Source organism: Bombus huntii, chromosome 4 (genome assembly GCF_024542735.1).
Source record: "Bombus huntii isolate Logan2020A chromosome 4, iyBomHunt1.1, whole genome shotgun sequence".
Taxonomy (NCBI): domain Eukaryota; kingdom Metazoa; phylum Arthropoda; class Insecta; order Hymenoptera; family Apidae; genus Bombus; species Bombus huntii.
In genome coordinates this window covers 8,230,918-8,245,883 of record NC_066241.1, presented here as the reverse complement: position 1 = coordinate 8,245,883, position 14,966 = coordinate 8,230,918, and the positions used below count along the sequence as shown (strand labels likewise).

At 32.6% G+C, this 14,966-nt stretch overlaps 4 protein-coding genes across 17 annotated transcripts; 2 read left to right on the top strand and 2 right to left on the bottom strand.

Moving 5' to 3' along the window:
- Positions 1-295: 295 nt before the first annotated feature.
- LOC126864992 (translocation protein SEC62) lies at positions 296-6,032 on the bottom strand. Its single transcript, XM_050616976.1, has 6 exons — positions 5,928-6,032; positions 3,366-3,498; positions 2,352-2,798; positions 1,527-1,874; positions 1,354-1,457; positions 296-1,260 (listed from the first exon to the last, which is right to left on the bottom strand). The coding sequence occupies exons 2-6, from the start codon at positions 3,399-3,401 to the stop codon at positions 1,089-1,091; spliced, it is 1,107 nt and encodes a 368-aa protein (XP_050472933.1). The 5' UTR covers positions 3,402-3,498; positions 5,928-6,032; the 3' UTR covers positions 296-1,088.
- LOC126864996 (mediator of RNA polymerase II transcription subunit 18) lies at positions 3,525-5,092 on the top strand. Its single transcript, XM_050616984.1, has 2 exons — positions 3,525-4,437; positions 4,510-5,092. Exons 1-2 carry the CDS (start codon positions 4,235-4,237, stop codon positions 4,955-4,957), a joined length of 651 nt encoding a protein of 216 aa, XP_050472941.1. The 5' UTR covers positions 3,525-4,234; the 3' UTR covers positions 4,958-5,092.
- LOC126864997 (RNA-binding protein 1-like) lies at positions 5,539-11,171 on the top strand. 14 transcript variants are annotated; one of them, XR_007689420.1, is made up of 8 exons: positions 5,539-5,702; positions 6,408-6,621; positions 6,776-6,865; positions 7,420-7,467; positions 7,603-7,650; positions 8,758-8,939; positions 10,032-10,118; positions 10,501-11,171. XR_007689420.1 is itself a non-coding variant. In XM_050616987.1 (7 exons), the coding sequence occupies exons 2-7, from the start codon at positions 6,413-6,415 to the stop codon at positions 10,502-10,504; spliced, it is 486 nt and encodes a 161-aa protein (XP_050472944.1). In that variant the 5' UTR covers positions 5,539-5,702; positions 6,408-6,412; the 3' UTR covers positions 10,505-11,171. The 14 variants fall into 14 exon arrangements, 7 of the variants coding, with proteins under 7 accessions (XP_050472944.1, XP_050472947.1, XP_050472943.1 ...); XR_007689419.1 differs by having other exon boundaries at positions 8,758-9,328; XR_007689416.1 differs by lacking the exon at positions 8,758-8,939 and having other exon boundaries at positions 10,032-10,347.
- On the bottom strand, positions 11,164-14,915 carry LOC126864986 (SET and MYND domain-containing protein 4-like). The gene is made up of 7 exons (XM_050616953.1): positions 14,155-14,915; positions 13,299-13,827; positions 12,632-12,954; positions 12,276-12,484; positions 12,032-12,156; positions 11,694-11,903; positions 11,164-11,605 (listed from the first exon to the last, which is right to left on the bottom strand). The coding sequence occupies exons 1-7, from the start codon at positions 14,465-14,467 to the stop codon at positions 11,284-11,286; spliced, it is 2,031 nt and encodes a 676-aa protein (XP_050472910.1). The 5' UTR covers positions 14,468-14,915; the 3' UTR covers positions 11,164-11,283.
- Positions 14,916-14,966: the final 51 nt, after the last annotated feature.

Here is a 14,966-nt window from a genome sequence, read left to right as displayed (position 1 = left end):
TGCAAATCAATGCACTTAGAACAAATCCTTATATAAGCATAAGAGTATTAGGATCTTAATACAAATTATCTAAACGTTGATAACTAGCAATATTGAATGTGTATGACACGATCATGAAACCAAAGAAGTATGAGTTGTAGATGTAACTTGTTTATATATACCTTCCACGTCTTTTTTTTGATAACAATATATAAATTTCAGATCTTTTCATCATTTATTTCAATATAGCTAGAGTCACGATTCGCGCATCTACAATGATCAAGATGATTATTTTGTAATAATAATATAATAATCGTTACAGTAATAATAGGAATAATTATTATCATTGGAATTTTTACATAAAAATACAAATTACAATTTGTTGTACGAAATCTGTGAAAGATCAGGTCGTGGCTCTGCCAAAAACAAACTCGCTGACAGAGTGAACAATTGATTAAAATAAATTTATAGTCTTGTTCTTGGAGATTCTATTTATCAAGCACTGTACAGTTTTGAAACCTGAGAAAATCGTATTACTGAAATTTAAAATTCACTATTATTGCTTTGCGATATAAAATATCAAAAACGATTTCCAATCGGTTCAGGAAAGCCTTGGATGCCCACATCAACATAATTGTACGTTTTAGTAAAAATTCTTATAAGTGAAATTTGCACACTTAAATAAATGATTATTAATAATGATTAAAATAAAAATACATATTTAACTGAAATTTCAAGATTGATATTCTTACAAAAATTTTCTTTCTGTAAAATACAGATGCGATTTCCTTGTTCAATTGGCTGTAATATTTTAAATGCAATGCAAAGATACGTATTAGTATAAGCAATAAATGGATTGAGTTTGCTAAATTTGTATACCGTATTTCTATTAATATATGTACTGTATCTTCATTTTTGCTTTGAATGATATTCAAAATTAGATTTTTTTTACAAAAAAAAATCGTACATATCTTCAAAAGTTAATAATTATACATAAATCCTTATGTGTGAACCTGTATGCGATTTAGTCAAAATTGACAAGATTCAATTATTGATTATTGTGATAATTATTAAAGATAAATAAAAGCTATTTATTGCCAATTCCTATTTTAGATCATCACAAAATCTCGACCTGTGTTAGATTTTTCACTTTCGGAACCTTCACTACCCTCTTCTCCTTCTCCTAATTCAGATGGAGGAAACTTGTTTTCTTCGCTAGATAAAATTTCTTCAATTTGAGTATGTTCTTTAGATAATTCTTTAATACTAGATTTTTTCTCTCTATAAAGGAAATGTAAAATAAATACAACATATTCATAATAATAAAAACTTTGTAAGTCTGATATTTTTATATTATAATAAATTTCTACTTACAATTGTGTTGATGGTGTCTCTTCAGTATCAGAGTCTTTTTCTTTCTTTTTCTTTTTTTTACTAACTTTTTTGTCACTTTCAGATGTGGAGTCATAATATTCATACTGAAAATACATTTATACATGCATTCATTGCATTTGTTAAATAATATAAAATTGAAAGCTGATACATACTTGATAAAGTGGCCAGAATGAAGCAAAGAATCCAACATCTGCAGTTAAATTAGGCAAAAGCCAAAGATGGCATTTGCCAAGTGTTGGAACCCATAAAAGGCAAAATACAATTAATCTAATAAATGCTAATGCCAAAATGAATACAAGGAATCCAGCAGCTGCAACACTTATGTAATATACACCGTGACGGATTGATAATGGCCACAATGGGAAGAGACAAACACCAACTGCACCTAAAACTACAAGGCCTCCGAAGAACCAGTAGTATATAGGAACTGTTTCATATATCCAGACATATGCATCGTTGCAGTCAACAAAATATTGTTCCATATGCATTTCCAAACGTACCTACATTAATTAATAATTTTTTATATTACTTACTTTTCTGTATCTTTTAACATTTATTCCTTTCAGCACTAGAATTCTTGATAATGTATATGCACTGTTCATTAAACATTTAATCTGATAGCATTTTGATTGAATCAAGTATCTATCTTTTGAAGAATGTACTTGAAATTACTTTGATACTATGCTATAAAATACTCGGTGAAATAAAATAACATAAGATAAAGCAAGTAATACCATTGAAATAAGAAATAAGGAAACCTATGTAAGTAATAGCAAATATGACTTTAAAATAAGATATATACACAAATTCATGATGCATATTGTAGTTTTATACAAGTACATACAGAAAGATTGATTATATTTCTTAAACTCATATATGAATTCATAGCACTGAAAGGGTAATTAATAATAACTTGTCTATAAAAAAATTGAACATATTACTAAATAAATAAACTGTCACTTTCGCCTAAAATTTACCTTTGGCTTTTTCTTCTTTTCTTCAGTTTTATTTTCATTATCTTTTTCACCTGTTGCATCTTTATTTTCTTTAGCCTCTTCCTTTTCTTTTTCAGTAGATCTTTTTTCTTTTTTATTTTCCTTTACCTTTTTCTTTATTCCACGTATTTTATATAGTTCTTCTTCAGAGATTACTACCTTTTTTGCTCGATGAAAGAATTTATGTCTTAACATCAAATCTAGAAATTCTGTAACCTGTTCACGTGTCTCAAATTTAGTTTTACTCCATGGTGAATTTTCCAATAAAGCATCAACTGCACGAGTGCCAGTAAAATATTCAACATTGTGATTTCTATCAAATTTTGTTTTTTTCGATGGTACATTGTTACGGATCCATTTAGCCACTGCATATTCTTCCTTAGATGGTTTTACAGGGGCAACTTCATTATCTACGCTTGATGTTTCTTGCTGCAGAAGATTAAGGCTTAATTTTTTACATTTCCATGTTACTTTGTAAATATTTCATTAAATACATATAAATTATAGAACTAGATATAGATTTCATTATTATAAATTAAAAATGTCCTATTTTTTTTATGCAAAACATTAAATTCAATTGTAATTTTTTATGCCGTACAAAAAACAGGACAGTCAAAGTTTAGACGGTACAGATGGTAACTCGCATATACCGGAATACAATTAAAACGATTTTCGAACATCTATGTAAAGAATCCCCATAACGTAAATAATAAGTTTCCACGAAGAACGTAATAAAGTAGTTTATTAAGGAACAATTGAATCATATAATTAAAGTTAATTCACGAATTTTGAATAGAATGAAAATGATTTGTTTGCTACGTCATCCGTTGGATTATGTTACAACACTTATCCATATTGTCACGTGGTTTGAACTGATAAAATAAAATGAATTTAACATCAAACGAAATACTATACTTTCAGTCACCAAATAAACATCACAATTTATATGTAATGTTAAATAATATTGTAATAATTGCAGCCATATGTGATGCTTACATCCTTGCGCTTCTTGCTTTTCCTACGCTCCGCCATGTTGTAAATTCCGTTTTGCGCTTGCGTGCTCAGCTTTATCTACCCATCAACAAACGTGGCATGTGCTTCTGCGTAACATGCTAACTGTAGTAGCCGGCTATTTAAATATGTAGACATATTGTTTGTTTTAAGAAAACGGTATAACTAGTTTTTTAAATACATTAGTAACCTAATTTCTTCTAATTGTAATAACACTATAGTTATCAGTATTTCATATTATATTTTATGATGTTTAATAATTTTTATGTATTTTTATAATTTTACTTCAATACATCTGTTTATAAATTATGGACGCATTTTTTCGACATAATTATTATAGAAGAAACTGTTCTTAATGAAAATTTGAGTAATTTACATTTCTTGTTCTTAGCCTTTTAATACATATTTGTGTACAAAAATATATACATATATATGTAATATTAAATTAATGACGGAGAAATTCAGATTATTACAAATATTTCAAAACGATGAGTTTTATTAGTAAAATAATGATAGAAATGGAAGAACGTAAAAGAGTTAAATACAGATTATTAACATACATATAACAGCATATATGTATTTCTAAAAAATAAAACTGTTTTTTTCTATTTCTATACCGCCATAATTCTATGTGAAGTTAGCTGTTTATGAATTGAAAATTCATGATCAGCTGTTACATGGAATAATATTTCCAATTACTTTATATGTACCAGATTATATATTGATAATTATTACTAATAAGAGTAATAAGCATTAAATTTTACATTAATCTATAAAAGTGAACATCTGTTAAACACTTTTCTATTCTGCAAAGAGGAGAGATTTATTTTCAAGAAAAGTTTCTAACCCTAAAAATGAGTGCACCAATAAGTACAGCAATGGATAATTTAACAGCTGCAATCAGATCTAATATTATTCCAAATCAAGAATATTTATTGCAAGGATCTGTGTTAGACAGTGCTGTGGAAGTATTGCTTCATAGATTACGTGGTTTATGTGATAATGTAGATACTGGGCCAGAAACCTTTAATGATCATGAAATGTGTTTTAGCATCAGGTATATAAAATAATTTTACAAATATTATTTTATTTATGAATCTACGTCACTACTTAATGCTTTATATTTTAGAGGAGCTGAACAACCATTACTTTTACGTGTAAGAAGAGCATTAGATTATCAAGATATGCCATGGCAATTACGTTATATCGGTCAACCTGAATTGGGTGACAAATCAAGACCTACAATCGTTAGAAGTAGCTTAGATATAGCAACTAGTAATACTGTTGTTGACTTTTTAACAGAACTTGGATGTAGGCTAGATTTTGAATATATTGCACGTGGTTATATGTTTCGTAAGGGTAGAATGAAGGTTACAGTTTCCAAAATATTTAAGATGGGACAACAAGGAAAAATACCTGAAAGTATGGAAGCAATATCTCAAAGTTATCTAGTGGAATTGAGTGTTTTAGCACCTAGTGGCCAAGATGCAATAGCTGAAGATATGAGAATTTTTGCAGAACAATTAAAACCCTTGGTACAACTTGAAAAAATTGACTACAAAAGATTTGTTCATTAATATAAAAATTATAAACCAGAGTTGAATTTCAAATCATATTTGTGTAAGTCTTTCTGTAGAATTGTATATATAAGGAAATTTTTTATAATTTAAACTATACGAGAAATAAAAATTGTTATATTTTCTATAATTAAATTATTATTCTTATATATTTTTACGTGTGACCTATACCATAAATTTAATTATTGTGTAGTAACATATATACGTATGATACGAGAAGAACATGCACATTATATGAGTACATAGATATTCTATTGTTTATATGAAGTGAATCAATACAGAGTATTTATTGATTTTCATGAAAAATTATATGGCACTATCGTTTTTTTTTAGATAAATAATTAAAAGCTTTCTCTGGTTATAAATGTACGTTATTGTTTAATGTATTAATTTTATTGCATAATATTTACAAGTAATCTATAATTAAAATAAGAATAAATATTTTAGATTTGTATTAACAATCTAAATATTGCTCAAACAAATTAATATTTTTAAGTACAGGATAGTAAACATTTAAAAAACATAATCATTGAATATTAATACGTGATGCTAAAGTAGAAATAAACTTTCATTTGACTAGGAAGTAGAAAGCAATATACACCAATGCCATCTTAGAAAGGAGGCCACGGAAGAAGATTAACGCTACATACGCCACCATTTTGTGGACATTTCTACTTGTGCAGTACGAACGAAGGGTTGTGTGTTACGAGACTACGAAATCCACCGAACCAACATATACATTCAAGTAAGTAAAATATAATATTTTATCGAAAATAGATACACACTTGTTTATTTGTACTTTGTTTTGAAAATATTATGCGCAAATAAGAAAATTGCTTCAAAAATTCCATGGCGTCAGTTTTTATTCCGACAAATCCTAAAATGCTTTTGTAATATGTATACATTTATGCGAATAAAACCAAAAACAAAATAATATTTGTATATAGCAATAATATTTCAAATAACATACGTGATCTACATTCCTGAATAAATCCCGAAATAATTAGTCCTCGTTACTGCAGTAAATTGAGAGCACAACATGGCGGTATGCCGACTTTCCCTTTTCAGTATAATCGACTAAGTTTTGTGACTGACTCGATTGTAGATTATTGAGGTTATTATATAAGATAAACTTGATTATGAAGCAGACACATGCAAAATACATACCGCTTTTTAGCTGTAAATATTGTATACTGCAGTATTATTTTCGTCACCGGTCGATATTTTTTTAGTATAGGTAAACTGACAGTGGGTGTCGATTTATTCTCATAGGCCGTAGGCCATGGGCTATTGAATTCGATAATAGGTCCATCAAGGACACTACCTATTTATATGAAATACATCAATTTTCAAAACACACGTACTTAAACTATTGATTCATTAATCAAAACTTATGTTGATAATTTGAAATTTATTTTGTTATTAATAAAAGAAAATTTGTTCTTTATAGACGCAATGTCACGTTATCGTGAATGGGATCCTTCATGTAAAGTTTATGTTGGTAATTTAGGAAACAGTGCTAGTAAACATGAAATTGAAAGTGCATTCAGTAAATATGGTCCACTCAGAAATGTGTGGGTTGCAAGAAAACCACCTGGTTTTGCATTTGTGGAATTTGAAGACCCACGAGATGCAGAAGATGCAGTTAGAGGGTTAGATGGAACGTAAGTGTTATGTAGTAATTATTGTATATATACATATTGCTATGTGTTGTTGTATATTGTATATATACATATTATGTATATATAATTAATATGTAATAACAATTTTATGAATTTTAATAATAAAAATCGTTTTGTATTTTTTATTATTTTGCAGACGCTGTTGTGGGACCAGAGTGAGAGTAGAAATGTCTTCAGGAAGAAGTAGACGTGGAGGTGGGAGGAGATCAGGTCCAAGATATTCCAGGTAAGAAATCTTAAAATATTGAATATCCATGTTTTACAGCAACATTTGAGCTACTGCAGATGACTAAGTGTCTCACCAAGTAGGTATTACAGTGCAGTTATCAAATAAGAATGTCAAGAAATGATGCACGGGTTTCGGTGAATTTTTTTATGCACAGAGGATGTAAATTGTTTTTTTTTTTTATTTTATATAGGAATGCAGATAGAATATATTATATACTATATTTATTTGATATTATCGCTCTTCTGGCTAGTACTCTTATGAAAATTGCAAATTAAAGATTTGATAAATTGAAATAATAATTGTATAAAAAGTTTCTTTGAGCATCATAAAATATTTTTATATAAAATGTGAAAATTTACGAGGGTTAGCCGAAGAGCAACCAAATACACTGCATGGGAAACCTAAACGGGAGATGCTAGGGTAAATTTTTAGTTATGGCAGAGGTAGCGATCTCATATATAGCTCATTTCTTTCCCATTGTAATCTCCTTGTGAATATGCTTAGCGAACAACAGGATTCACATACCATATATCTTTTTGACAAACTTATAGGTCCAGATCTTGCAGTCCTCGAAGGAGATCACTGGGTCGTTATCCAAGGTAAGATTTTCCTAGCCCTGTTAACCGCAATTTTCAGGTGCGAGTAGACAAAAGAAAGAAATCAAAGCGAAACATGGCGATTGGCAACATATGAGCAGTCTGAAACATACAACAGTTTTTCTTAATTTTTTTTAGGTCCTGGTCAAGAAGCCCACGGAGATCGCCAATAAGCCGATATTCTAGGTAATCCCCTTATGTTTCATAATTTTATCAAATTTTCAGGGCCTTACCAAGAACAGCCAATCTACAAATTGCAAGTAGGTATTTACAAGTACCGCTTGTATTGTGATCATCGCAATTTTGCACGCAGAATCACAATATATCATATAAAACATAGAATAATTCTGATCGAAATGTATTGAACACTGAGAATTGCGCAACTGTCACGATCGGCGGTCAAATATTGTTAATTGATTGGCATAAGTTGGAGAGGACAGGACTAAAAGAATAGATAGGCTGAGGACGAAGAAATAACTTAGAAAACTGAAAAAAGACAATCGAAAATTTGAGGTCCAGAATTAGTTGGCAACTACGATGCTAGTTTGGTGCATAAAGAGAAACACCGGTGGCAGATAAAAGTAAATCATAGCGGTGTCTGGTGTTAATTTTACCAGTTTAAAACAATTTGTTTCTAGTGCTTATTGTGGTCTTATTATAGTATCTTATGAATTTTATTTTGTAAATGCTTGGAATTAAGTTATTTGGTATTTGAAATTATGATTTTAACAATGCATAGAAATTGTGTAATAATCAATTGCAGTTGATCATTTTATTTGAAAAATTTTGTTATGTATTCAGGTACCAAGTTAAGTAGAAGTTATACATCCAATTTAATTAAATAGTTCGTTATATAGTAAAAGATTTTGATATTAAAATTCACTAATGTGCAAATATCTCATGCACTTCGTATTTTGATCACATTTATTTATCGTACACGCATTGACGCAGTTTTTAATTGTTCTTATTACTTTTGGTGTATTAGTTGTATAAAGTCCAATTTTATTATTTTTTTAAAATACGGTTTCTTAGCATACTGCACCATGCGTTGCGATAAGTATATAAAGGATAATTTGATACATCCATCATATAAATTTAATCAGATCAGTTGCAAGTAGAGTCTTTTGTACGCATTAGAGTGGGCAGTCTAGGATAATCGTAACGAAAATATCACTGACGAGTGATACATGTGCAATTTTGTGAATTTGGATTAAGGAAAAAAGTCGTGTATACCAATAGTGGCCAGGAGTATGATAACTTTGATGGTTATATTGCTAAAACTGACGTTTGCAGATTCTACCAGCGTCAGCTCCTAGCTCTGCTCGTCTCCCCGCCACTACTACTACTACTACTGCTACTACTACTACTACTACAGCCACCGTGAAAAAAAGTCTAGCAATCAAAACTGAACAAAAAAAAAGCCTGCCTGCCCACTAACTTCCCAACCAGTCACCATCAGTCACCACCAGTCACCGGTAGGAGCCAAGTCGTCCGTCAGTTGACAGTCCGATGCTGTCCGTCAGTCCGTCTGTTCCCCTTCAAAAAGACTTCTTCGGGCTACCTCAACCTCTAGCGGCTAGGAGCATCGTGAATCCATCGAACAGCCGACGCGATATGAACGAATACTTCTGTCAAAATCTCGGCGCGTCAGTCCGTCCGTCCGTCCCAACTTCTACTACTACTACTACTGCTACTACTACTACTACTACTACTCGTCAACCATCACGTTAAACTTAGCCGACAACGCGTCCGCCACTTCTCTTCGACTGAGCAAAGCAAAATGATCACCACCTACACACCATCCCACCACCACCCAACCAAGTACCACCACCACCAACCACCACTACATGTTCACAGTTGTCTGGTATTTCACCGATTTTCAAAGATTTTTTATCTTTTTTTTTTTTTCTTTTTTTTGTCTAATTGATGGTGTCATGTTCTCTGCAGTCCAATGAAAGTTTCTATTAATTAATTATGTTTATTCAACAGATTTTTAGCAAACGGAATAGAAGACACTGGTTAATATTTCTTTTTAATTATTTTAGTGATATGTTGGTACACATTGGACCAGGGAACTGCCGCCTGTTACATAATATGTATTTATAAAGATATATATTTACATATATATCTGTAACAGTTGTAAAAATTTATTTTAACTAAATTAATCCTACTTTCGTTTATTGGTTTCTCATTATTGGTGAGATGTCATTTTGTATTAATTATTGTGTCTAACTAGTTTTATCACCCCTTAGGCAAATAGGAATTAGCCAGTCCTAATTCTATTACGGTTGCCTTGCGATCATTTTCGTACCTATGTGTTCAACGCACGATGTTCTGTTTCGTCTCATACATCACCTAATATAACTACGTTTAATTTTATATTATAATATTTTGGAGGAATATAGAGCGTGATTTAGATGCGATTTTAGGTGGCATATATCTCACAAAGATAATACCATCTTAATGATAATGACATAAAACTTGAGACAAAATAGAACGCCGTGTATTAATAAATTGTTTTCCAAACTTTAATAAAAGTGGTATAAAATGCTTTTTTAATATTTTAGGTCAAGATCCCGTAGCCCTCGCAGGAGATCACTGAGCCGTAGCCGTAGCCGAGACCGCCGTTCTCGTTCGGATTCCCGTGACAGACGGTACTAATATTACCACAAATTAAAAAAAACGAACCAGAAAAAATATATGTATAGAAAAGAAGCAGAGATCGAATCTTGCACTTGCAACATAAAGAAAATTGTCATCGTATGTGTTTTTCTACTGTTCAACGTGGAAGAAAGATGAAAGAAACTCATGAATTTATAGCATTCCCAGTACTTCTTAACTAAACAAAGTTTTAGTTTTCGTTTTCAGAGTTAATATGCGATAGTAAGCATTCTGAAACAATCGTGTTGCAAGAATTCGCCTGTTCTATTCTCTTTACAATGAAATTCCCGGTTTCCAGTGCAAAAAAGCGATGTAGTGAATTTACATCGAGGATCAGGTGTATATTTTCTAAATGTTTTTTCTATTTACTTACAGTTAGGTGCTAAAAGTGTTTGAGAGAACGGATCGACTAAATGTGCCGGATGGAAGATAAAGAAAACCGATTTTATATGTACATAAAAAAGATAATCGTTACCACGCGTACATATTCTGTCGAAGCAATGATAATACGATTAAAAGACATTCATAAGAGATATGGAATAATACACGTACATAATGTTTAGCATTTAAGTTGTTAACACTTTGTACACGCATAAAACCTTGCTTATGTGCGTAAAACTTAGACACATATACCCAGGCGTGTGTAGTTGGTTTCACATGCACGATACATTTTCACCGATGCATACACATTATGTATAGAAAGGTATTTTACACGCAACAAAATTATTTGTGATGTAAGCTATCGAGTACGATAAATCTCTTACGGAACGTACTCATTGCTTCAAAGTGTACGGGTGAGACAAAAAGAATTCGGTTGCAATTAAGAACAATTATAACGATAAGCATAACAGTGAGACATTTTTATGTGAAGAAGTTCATGAAGAAATAGAAGGAACGGCCGTTTTACGTTGTATTAATTATTTTGTACTCTTACGAATTTAAGACTTTAAAATAAAAATGTATGGTATAATTATTTTGGCTTTCCTATTGCAAATAGCAGTTTGATGTTCATTAAAAGAAAATAATAAAGTATCGAAGTAATAGCACATCGGAGTCGTATATTTCATATTTCTTATCCCATTAAATATTCAGTTAAAAAAGAAATTATCACATATATATTGAAATTATTATACTTGGTTACATTGACGCTGTGAATTCTTAAATATAAGAAACGTTTCCTAAAGGAAGCATGCATAGTCGAACACCTTGTTGACAAAGATGATAGTCTCTTATGGGTAAAGCAAGGGTTTCATCTAGAAGTTTTAAAATTTCTAAATAAGATTTTAACGCTTCTTGGTGCTTCCCTTCCTCGAGGTTTCTGGAAGCAGTTCGAAAAATGGCATCTGTGTCTTGCAAGGCTTTTAAACCTTTGAAAATATTAGTATTTTTGCCACATTTGGAACATCTGATCATGAACTCGTTTGTGTCTGCTTTTATAGGTAGAACGTTTCCGCATTCTTTACCAGTCTCGCACTTGAATCTGAAAAAGGATTGAAATATTTCATGCCTTTAATTTCGAGCCACAAAAGATTAAAGATTTGAAATAATCGTATCAAAATAAAGAATACCTTAGAATCGTTGGATCGATTTTTTCCAAAGTAGGCCAATGTGCTGTACATGCTTCACAGTTGCAATCGAACCAGTATTGTACTCTTAGTTTCCGTTTCCGTTCAGCTTCGGGAGTAGTTGTAAAAATTGGGCCGTAGTTTTCGGAGATTTCCTCTCCTGCTGGAATAGTGCGAATTGCTCGTACAACCATAGTGGTACCGATAAAATACCTATGTAGCCAATGATGATTATTTACGATTTACTATTTCATAATTACTATCCTAGTAATTAAATTATGGACGATTGTTATTACGAATTTCATTTATATTACAGTTCGCAATCATAGGTTTGTATTTACCTGATGATACCAGGATTACACGAATGATTAAATAGTGAAACTGTCGAGTAAACACCCCCACCGATAAATTTGCTTTTAGCTTTTGCTAAAATATTGCTACCCTTTGGTACAGCTAATTCCGATATCTGAGAATGAAATGTAAACGTATAAATGCAAACAACGCACAAATATATAAAACCTCCGATTCTATACTTGATACTAGTTTTGTTGAAAAAAAAGGAAAAAGAGAAATAACACGACTTACTTCATGAGCGTTAAATTGTATTAACATTAAATTATGTAAAATCAAACTGCCTATGTATAATTCACCATCTGAGGGTATCGCTTCCGCTGAATCTGGGGTTTTAATCCATTCGGGAAAGTAAGGGCTTCGTTTTAAAAGTCTCAATAGCCAAGTAGCTATATAAGTTCTATGAAAAAGATCTTCCGACGTTCTTTCTTCCTCGTGAGTTACTGTACGAAGAGAAACATAATTGAATACTGTGCATATATTTTTCTCAATGAATATCTATTAGTAAATGTATTTAATATATTAAAAACATCATGATATTAGATTTATTCCATCAAAATTGATGGAATAATAATTGATTAATTGATTACTTAATCCATAGATAGCTTCGAAGTCATCGTGTCGACGAGGTCGCTGTGTCGAAGTCCCGAATCTCCCCTTCGTAGCTTTAAGCTTATCCTTGAGCGTCAATAATTCTTCGAAGGGTTTCTGAACGATTGCCTTTAAAGCTAAGAAACAGTTTACAGAAGTTTCCGAGAACCATAAACTGGGTAGTATCATGCATTCGTTTTTATGAATCTCGGCATCCTTGTTTCTGCAGGGAATACTACAGTAAGCCACGAAGTTGCACGTGTCACAGCTAGTTGGTATCGGTACGAATATTTTCGCGAAACAATGATGACAATTGCTGAGTCTGCAATGAAATTATATAAGTCTTAATATTAATCAAGTATAATTTCCCGCACTGTTTCTGAACAAGTCATTTGACGATTGAATGGAAATCTCGAATAAGGGTCTGTGGCACATTTTGGTCAAAGTTGAATTAACAGTTAAGCATTGTTCTACAATTCCTATCGACCGTTTTAATACACACAGCTTGCAGATATATAGTCAGAAGGCAAATCAACGTTGAATACAAGCAACACGTTAGGTGTTTGAAACTTATGAAATTTAAAACGCGCTAGTTTTTCCAGTGTTTCTCGAAACGTGCTAAACGTGCTTGGACTCTTTTCGAGGTTTTTATTCAATTAACCGCACCTGTATTCGGCCAACAAGACTGCACAATGTGGCTTCTCTATCACTAGCGTTTCCCCAGGTTCGATGTCTTTAGTAGCAACGGCGTGTCTACCTATGTTACCACCTTCATCCTTAATTTCAACCGCTTTGCTGCAGGAAGGATACAGAGGATTGCAGTCCTCGATCTTTAGAGTCTTCTTTTTAGGCTCCCTAATCTCTTCTTTCTGAGGAATTTTCGACGTCTTCTGTGCCAGCCGATTACCTTTGTCTATCACAGCAAGCATAAGTCTAATGTCTGCCTCGAGCTTCTGTTTCTTGTCCAATGATAGTTTCGCAGTGTCTAATGCTTGCAAAGCGTTCCTGAATGCTAGCACAGCCTCGTCGTGTCTTTTTAATCCGAGCAAACATCTAGCGCGTCTTTCTTGAATTTTATAATGTAACTCATGCGGATATCCGACGCGTAAAGCTTCTTCCGCGTCTGTTAGACCGTAACTGTACTCTTCTAGGTGGTAAAGCGTTGCTGAACGATTCGCCAATATAACGCCTAAGTCTGAGGAACAATTCGCAATTGATTCGATCGTAGTTTTTAAAGCAAAGTAAAAGTTCACGTCGAATTTACGATTATACCAAAGATTCGAGACTTTCGCTGCCTGGTATCGCGTGATTATCAAAGTCGAGGCGAAGATCAAGTTACGTTAAATTTAAAACGCATCGACATAATTCTAACATTGTTATAAAATCGGTGTGCGATGAACTGGGCGCGTTGACAGAATAGCTTACGTAGAGATTGTGAAACGATCAATCTTACCGAAACAAATAACGCGTAGAATGTTAACGTTTCAACAGCATTAAATGAATAGCAGCGATCATCGATTACCTTTCCTAGGTGCTAGCAGAACCGCGTTCGAGTAAGATCCTAGCGCTTTAATAAATTCACCACGTCCAAAATACTTGTTACCAATATCCTTAAGTTTCAGAGCTTTCTCGCTGTTCTTCAGCAAATCTCCCTCTTCAGTAACTCGCACAGGCAGATTATAAATCACTGGATAACGCAGTAGGAAACGGATCCTTTCCGAATTTTCATTCAGAGCTATGAATTTTTTCATATCCTGCGGGCTAACCGCATTTTGGAGCGCCAGGAAATTTGACCGGAAGTAATCACTGACTCCGCTATCGTCCTCCCCTAACATCTTTTTCTACGCTTCCAATTAATTTTCTGTTGCACAAAATACTTTAATATGTTTCACGTACGTATATAGATAGCGTTCGATTCATGCGCGTTCACTGTAACACTTGCCGCAACTTCTTTTCATGATTTACCGTACCGTTTTTGTGAGGACAGACGTTAACTAATTACCAATTATAGATTTAAAGAAATCTTTCGTTTCGTTCGATGATCCGTTTGATCCGAGTAAATGATCTCGATTACTTCTCCAGTTGGTAATTTGCGATCGAATGACACGTTGCCGGTCGACGATGCTGGGACTTACTGGCATCACCCAAGCATCCAAAAACCACGTTCGTCTATTTCGGTACGTGCTATTTCTGCTGCTTCGAGCCGTAGATGTGTGCGATACAACGAGGAAGTTCGACGGGAGCATGTGTAATTAGCGTGTAATGAAATTGTTTTACAAACCGAGTCCTTTGATACGAACTTGTTGAGATTAGTGTTTGAAGCGGAGCCATTAA

Bases quoted from the DNA above. Each gene is read 5' to 3' on its own strand.
- LOC126864986 (XM_050616953.1), bottom strand. From the start codon at position 14,467: ATGTTAGGGGAGGACGATAGCGGAGTCAGTGATTACTTCCGGTCAAAT. The intron at 12,485-12,631 runs GTAATCAATTAA...CTCTTCGTACAG, and splicing joins CGAAGCTATCTATGGATTAA to TAACTCACGAGGAAGAAAGA. The intron at 11,606-11,693 runs GTATTCTTTATT...ATCCTTTTTCAG, and splicing joins ATCGATCCAACGATTCTAAG to ATTCAAGTGCGAGACTGGTA.
- LOC126864997 (XM_050616986.1), top strand. From the start codon at position 6,413: ATGTCACGTTATCGTGAATGGGATCCTTCATGTAAAGTTTATGTTGGT. The intron at 6,866-7,419 runs GTAAGAAATCTT...ACAAACTTATAG, and splicing joins TCAGGTCCAAGATATTCCAG to GTCCAGATCTTGCAGTCCTC. The intron at 7,651-10,031 runs GTAATCCCCTTA...TTAATATTTTAG, and splicing joins CCAATAAGCCGATATTCTAG to GTCAAGATCCCGTAGCCCTC.
- LOC126864996 (XM_050616984.1), top strand. From the start codon at position 4,235: ATGAGTGCACCAATAAGTACAGCAATGGATAATTTAACAGCTGCAATC. The intron at 4,438-4,509 runs GTATATAAAATA...TTTATATTTTAG, and splicing joins GAAATGTGTTTTAGCATCAG to AGGAGCTGAACAACCATTAC.
- LOC126864992 (XM_050616976.1), bottom strand. From the start codon at position 3,401: ATGGCGGAGCGTAGGAAAAGCAAGAAGCGCAAGGAT. The intron at 1,458-1,526 runs GTATGTATCAGC...ATGTATTTTCAG, and splicing joins CATTCTGGCCACTTTATCAA to TATGAATATTATGACTCCAC. The intron at 1,261-1,353 runs GTAAGTAGAAAT...TTTCCTTTATAG, and splicing joins GAGACACCATCAACACAATT to AGAGAAAAAATCTAGTATTA.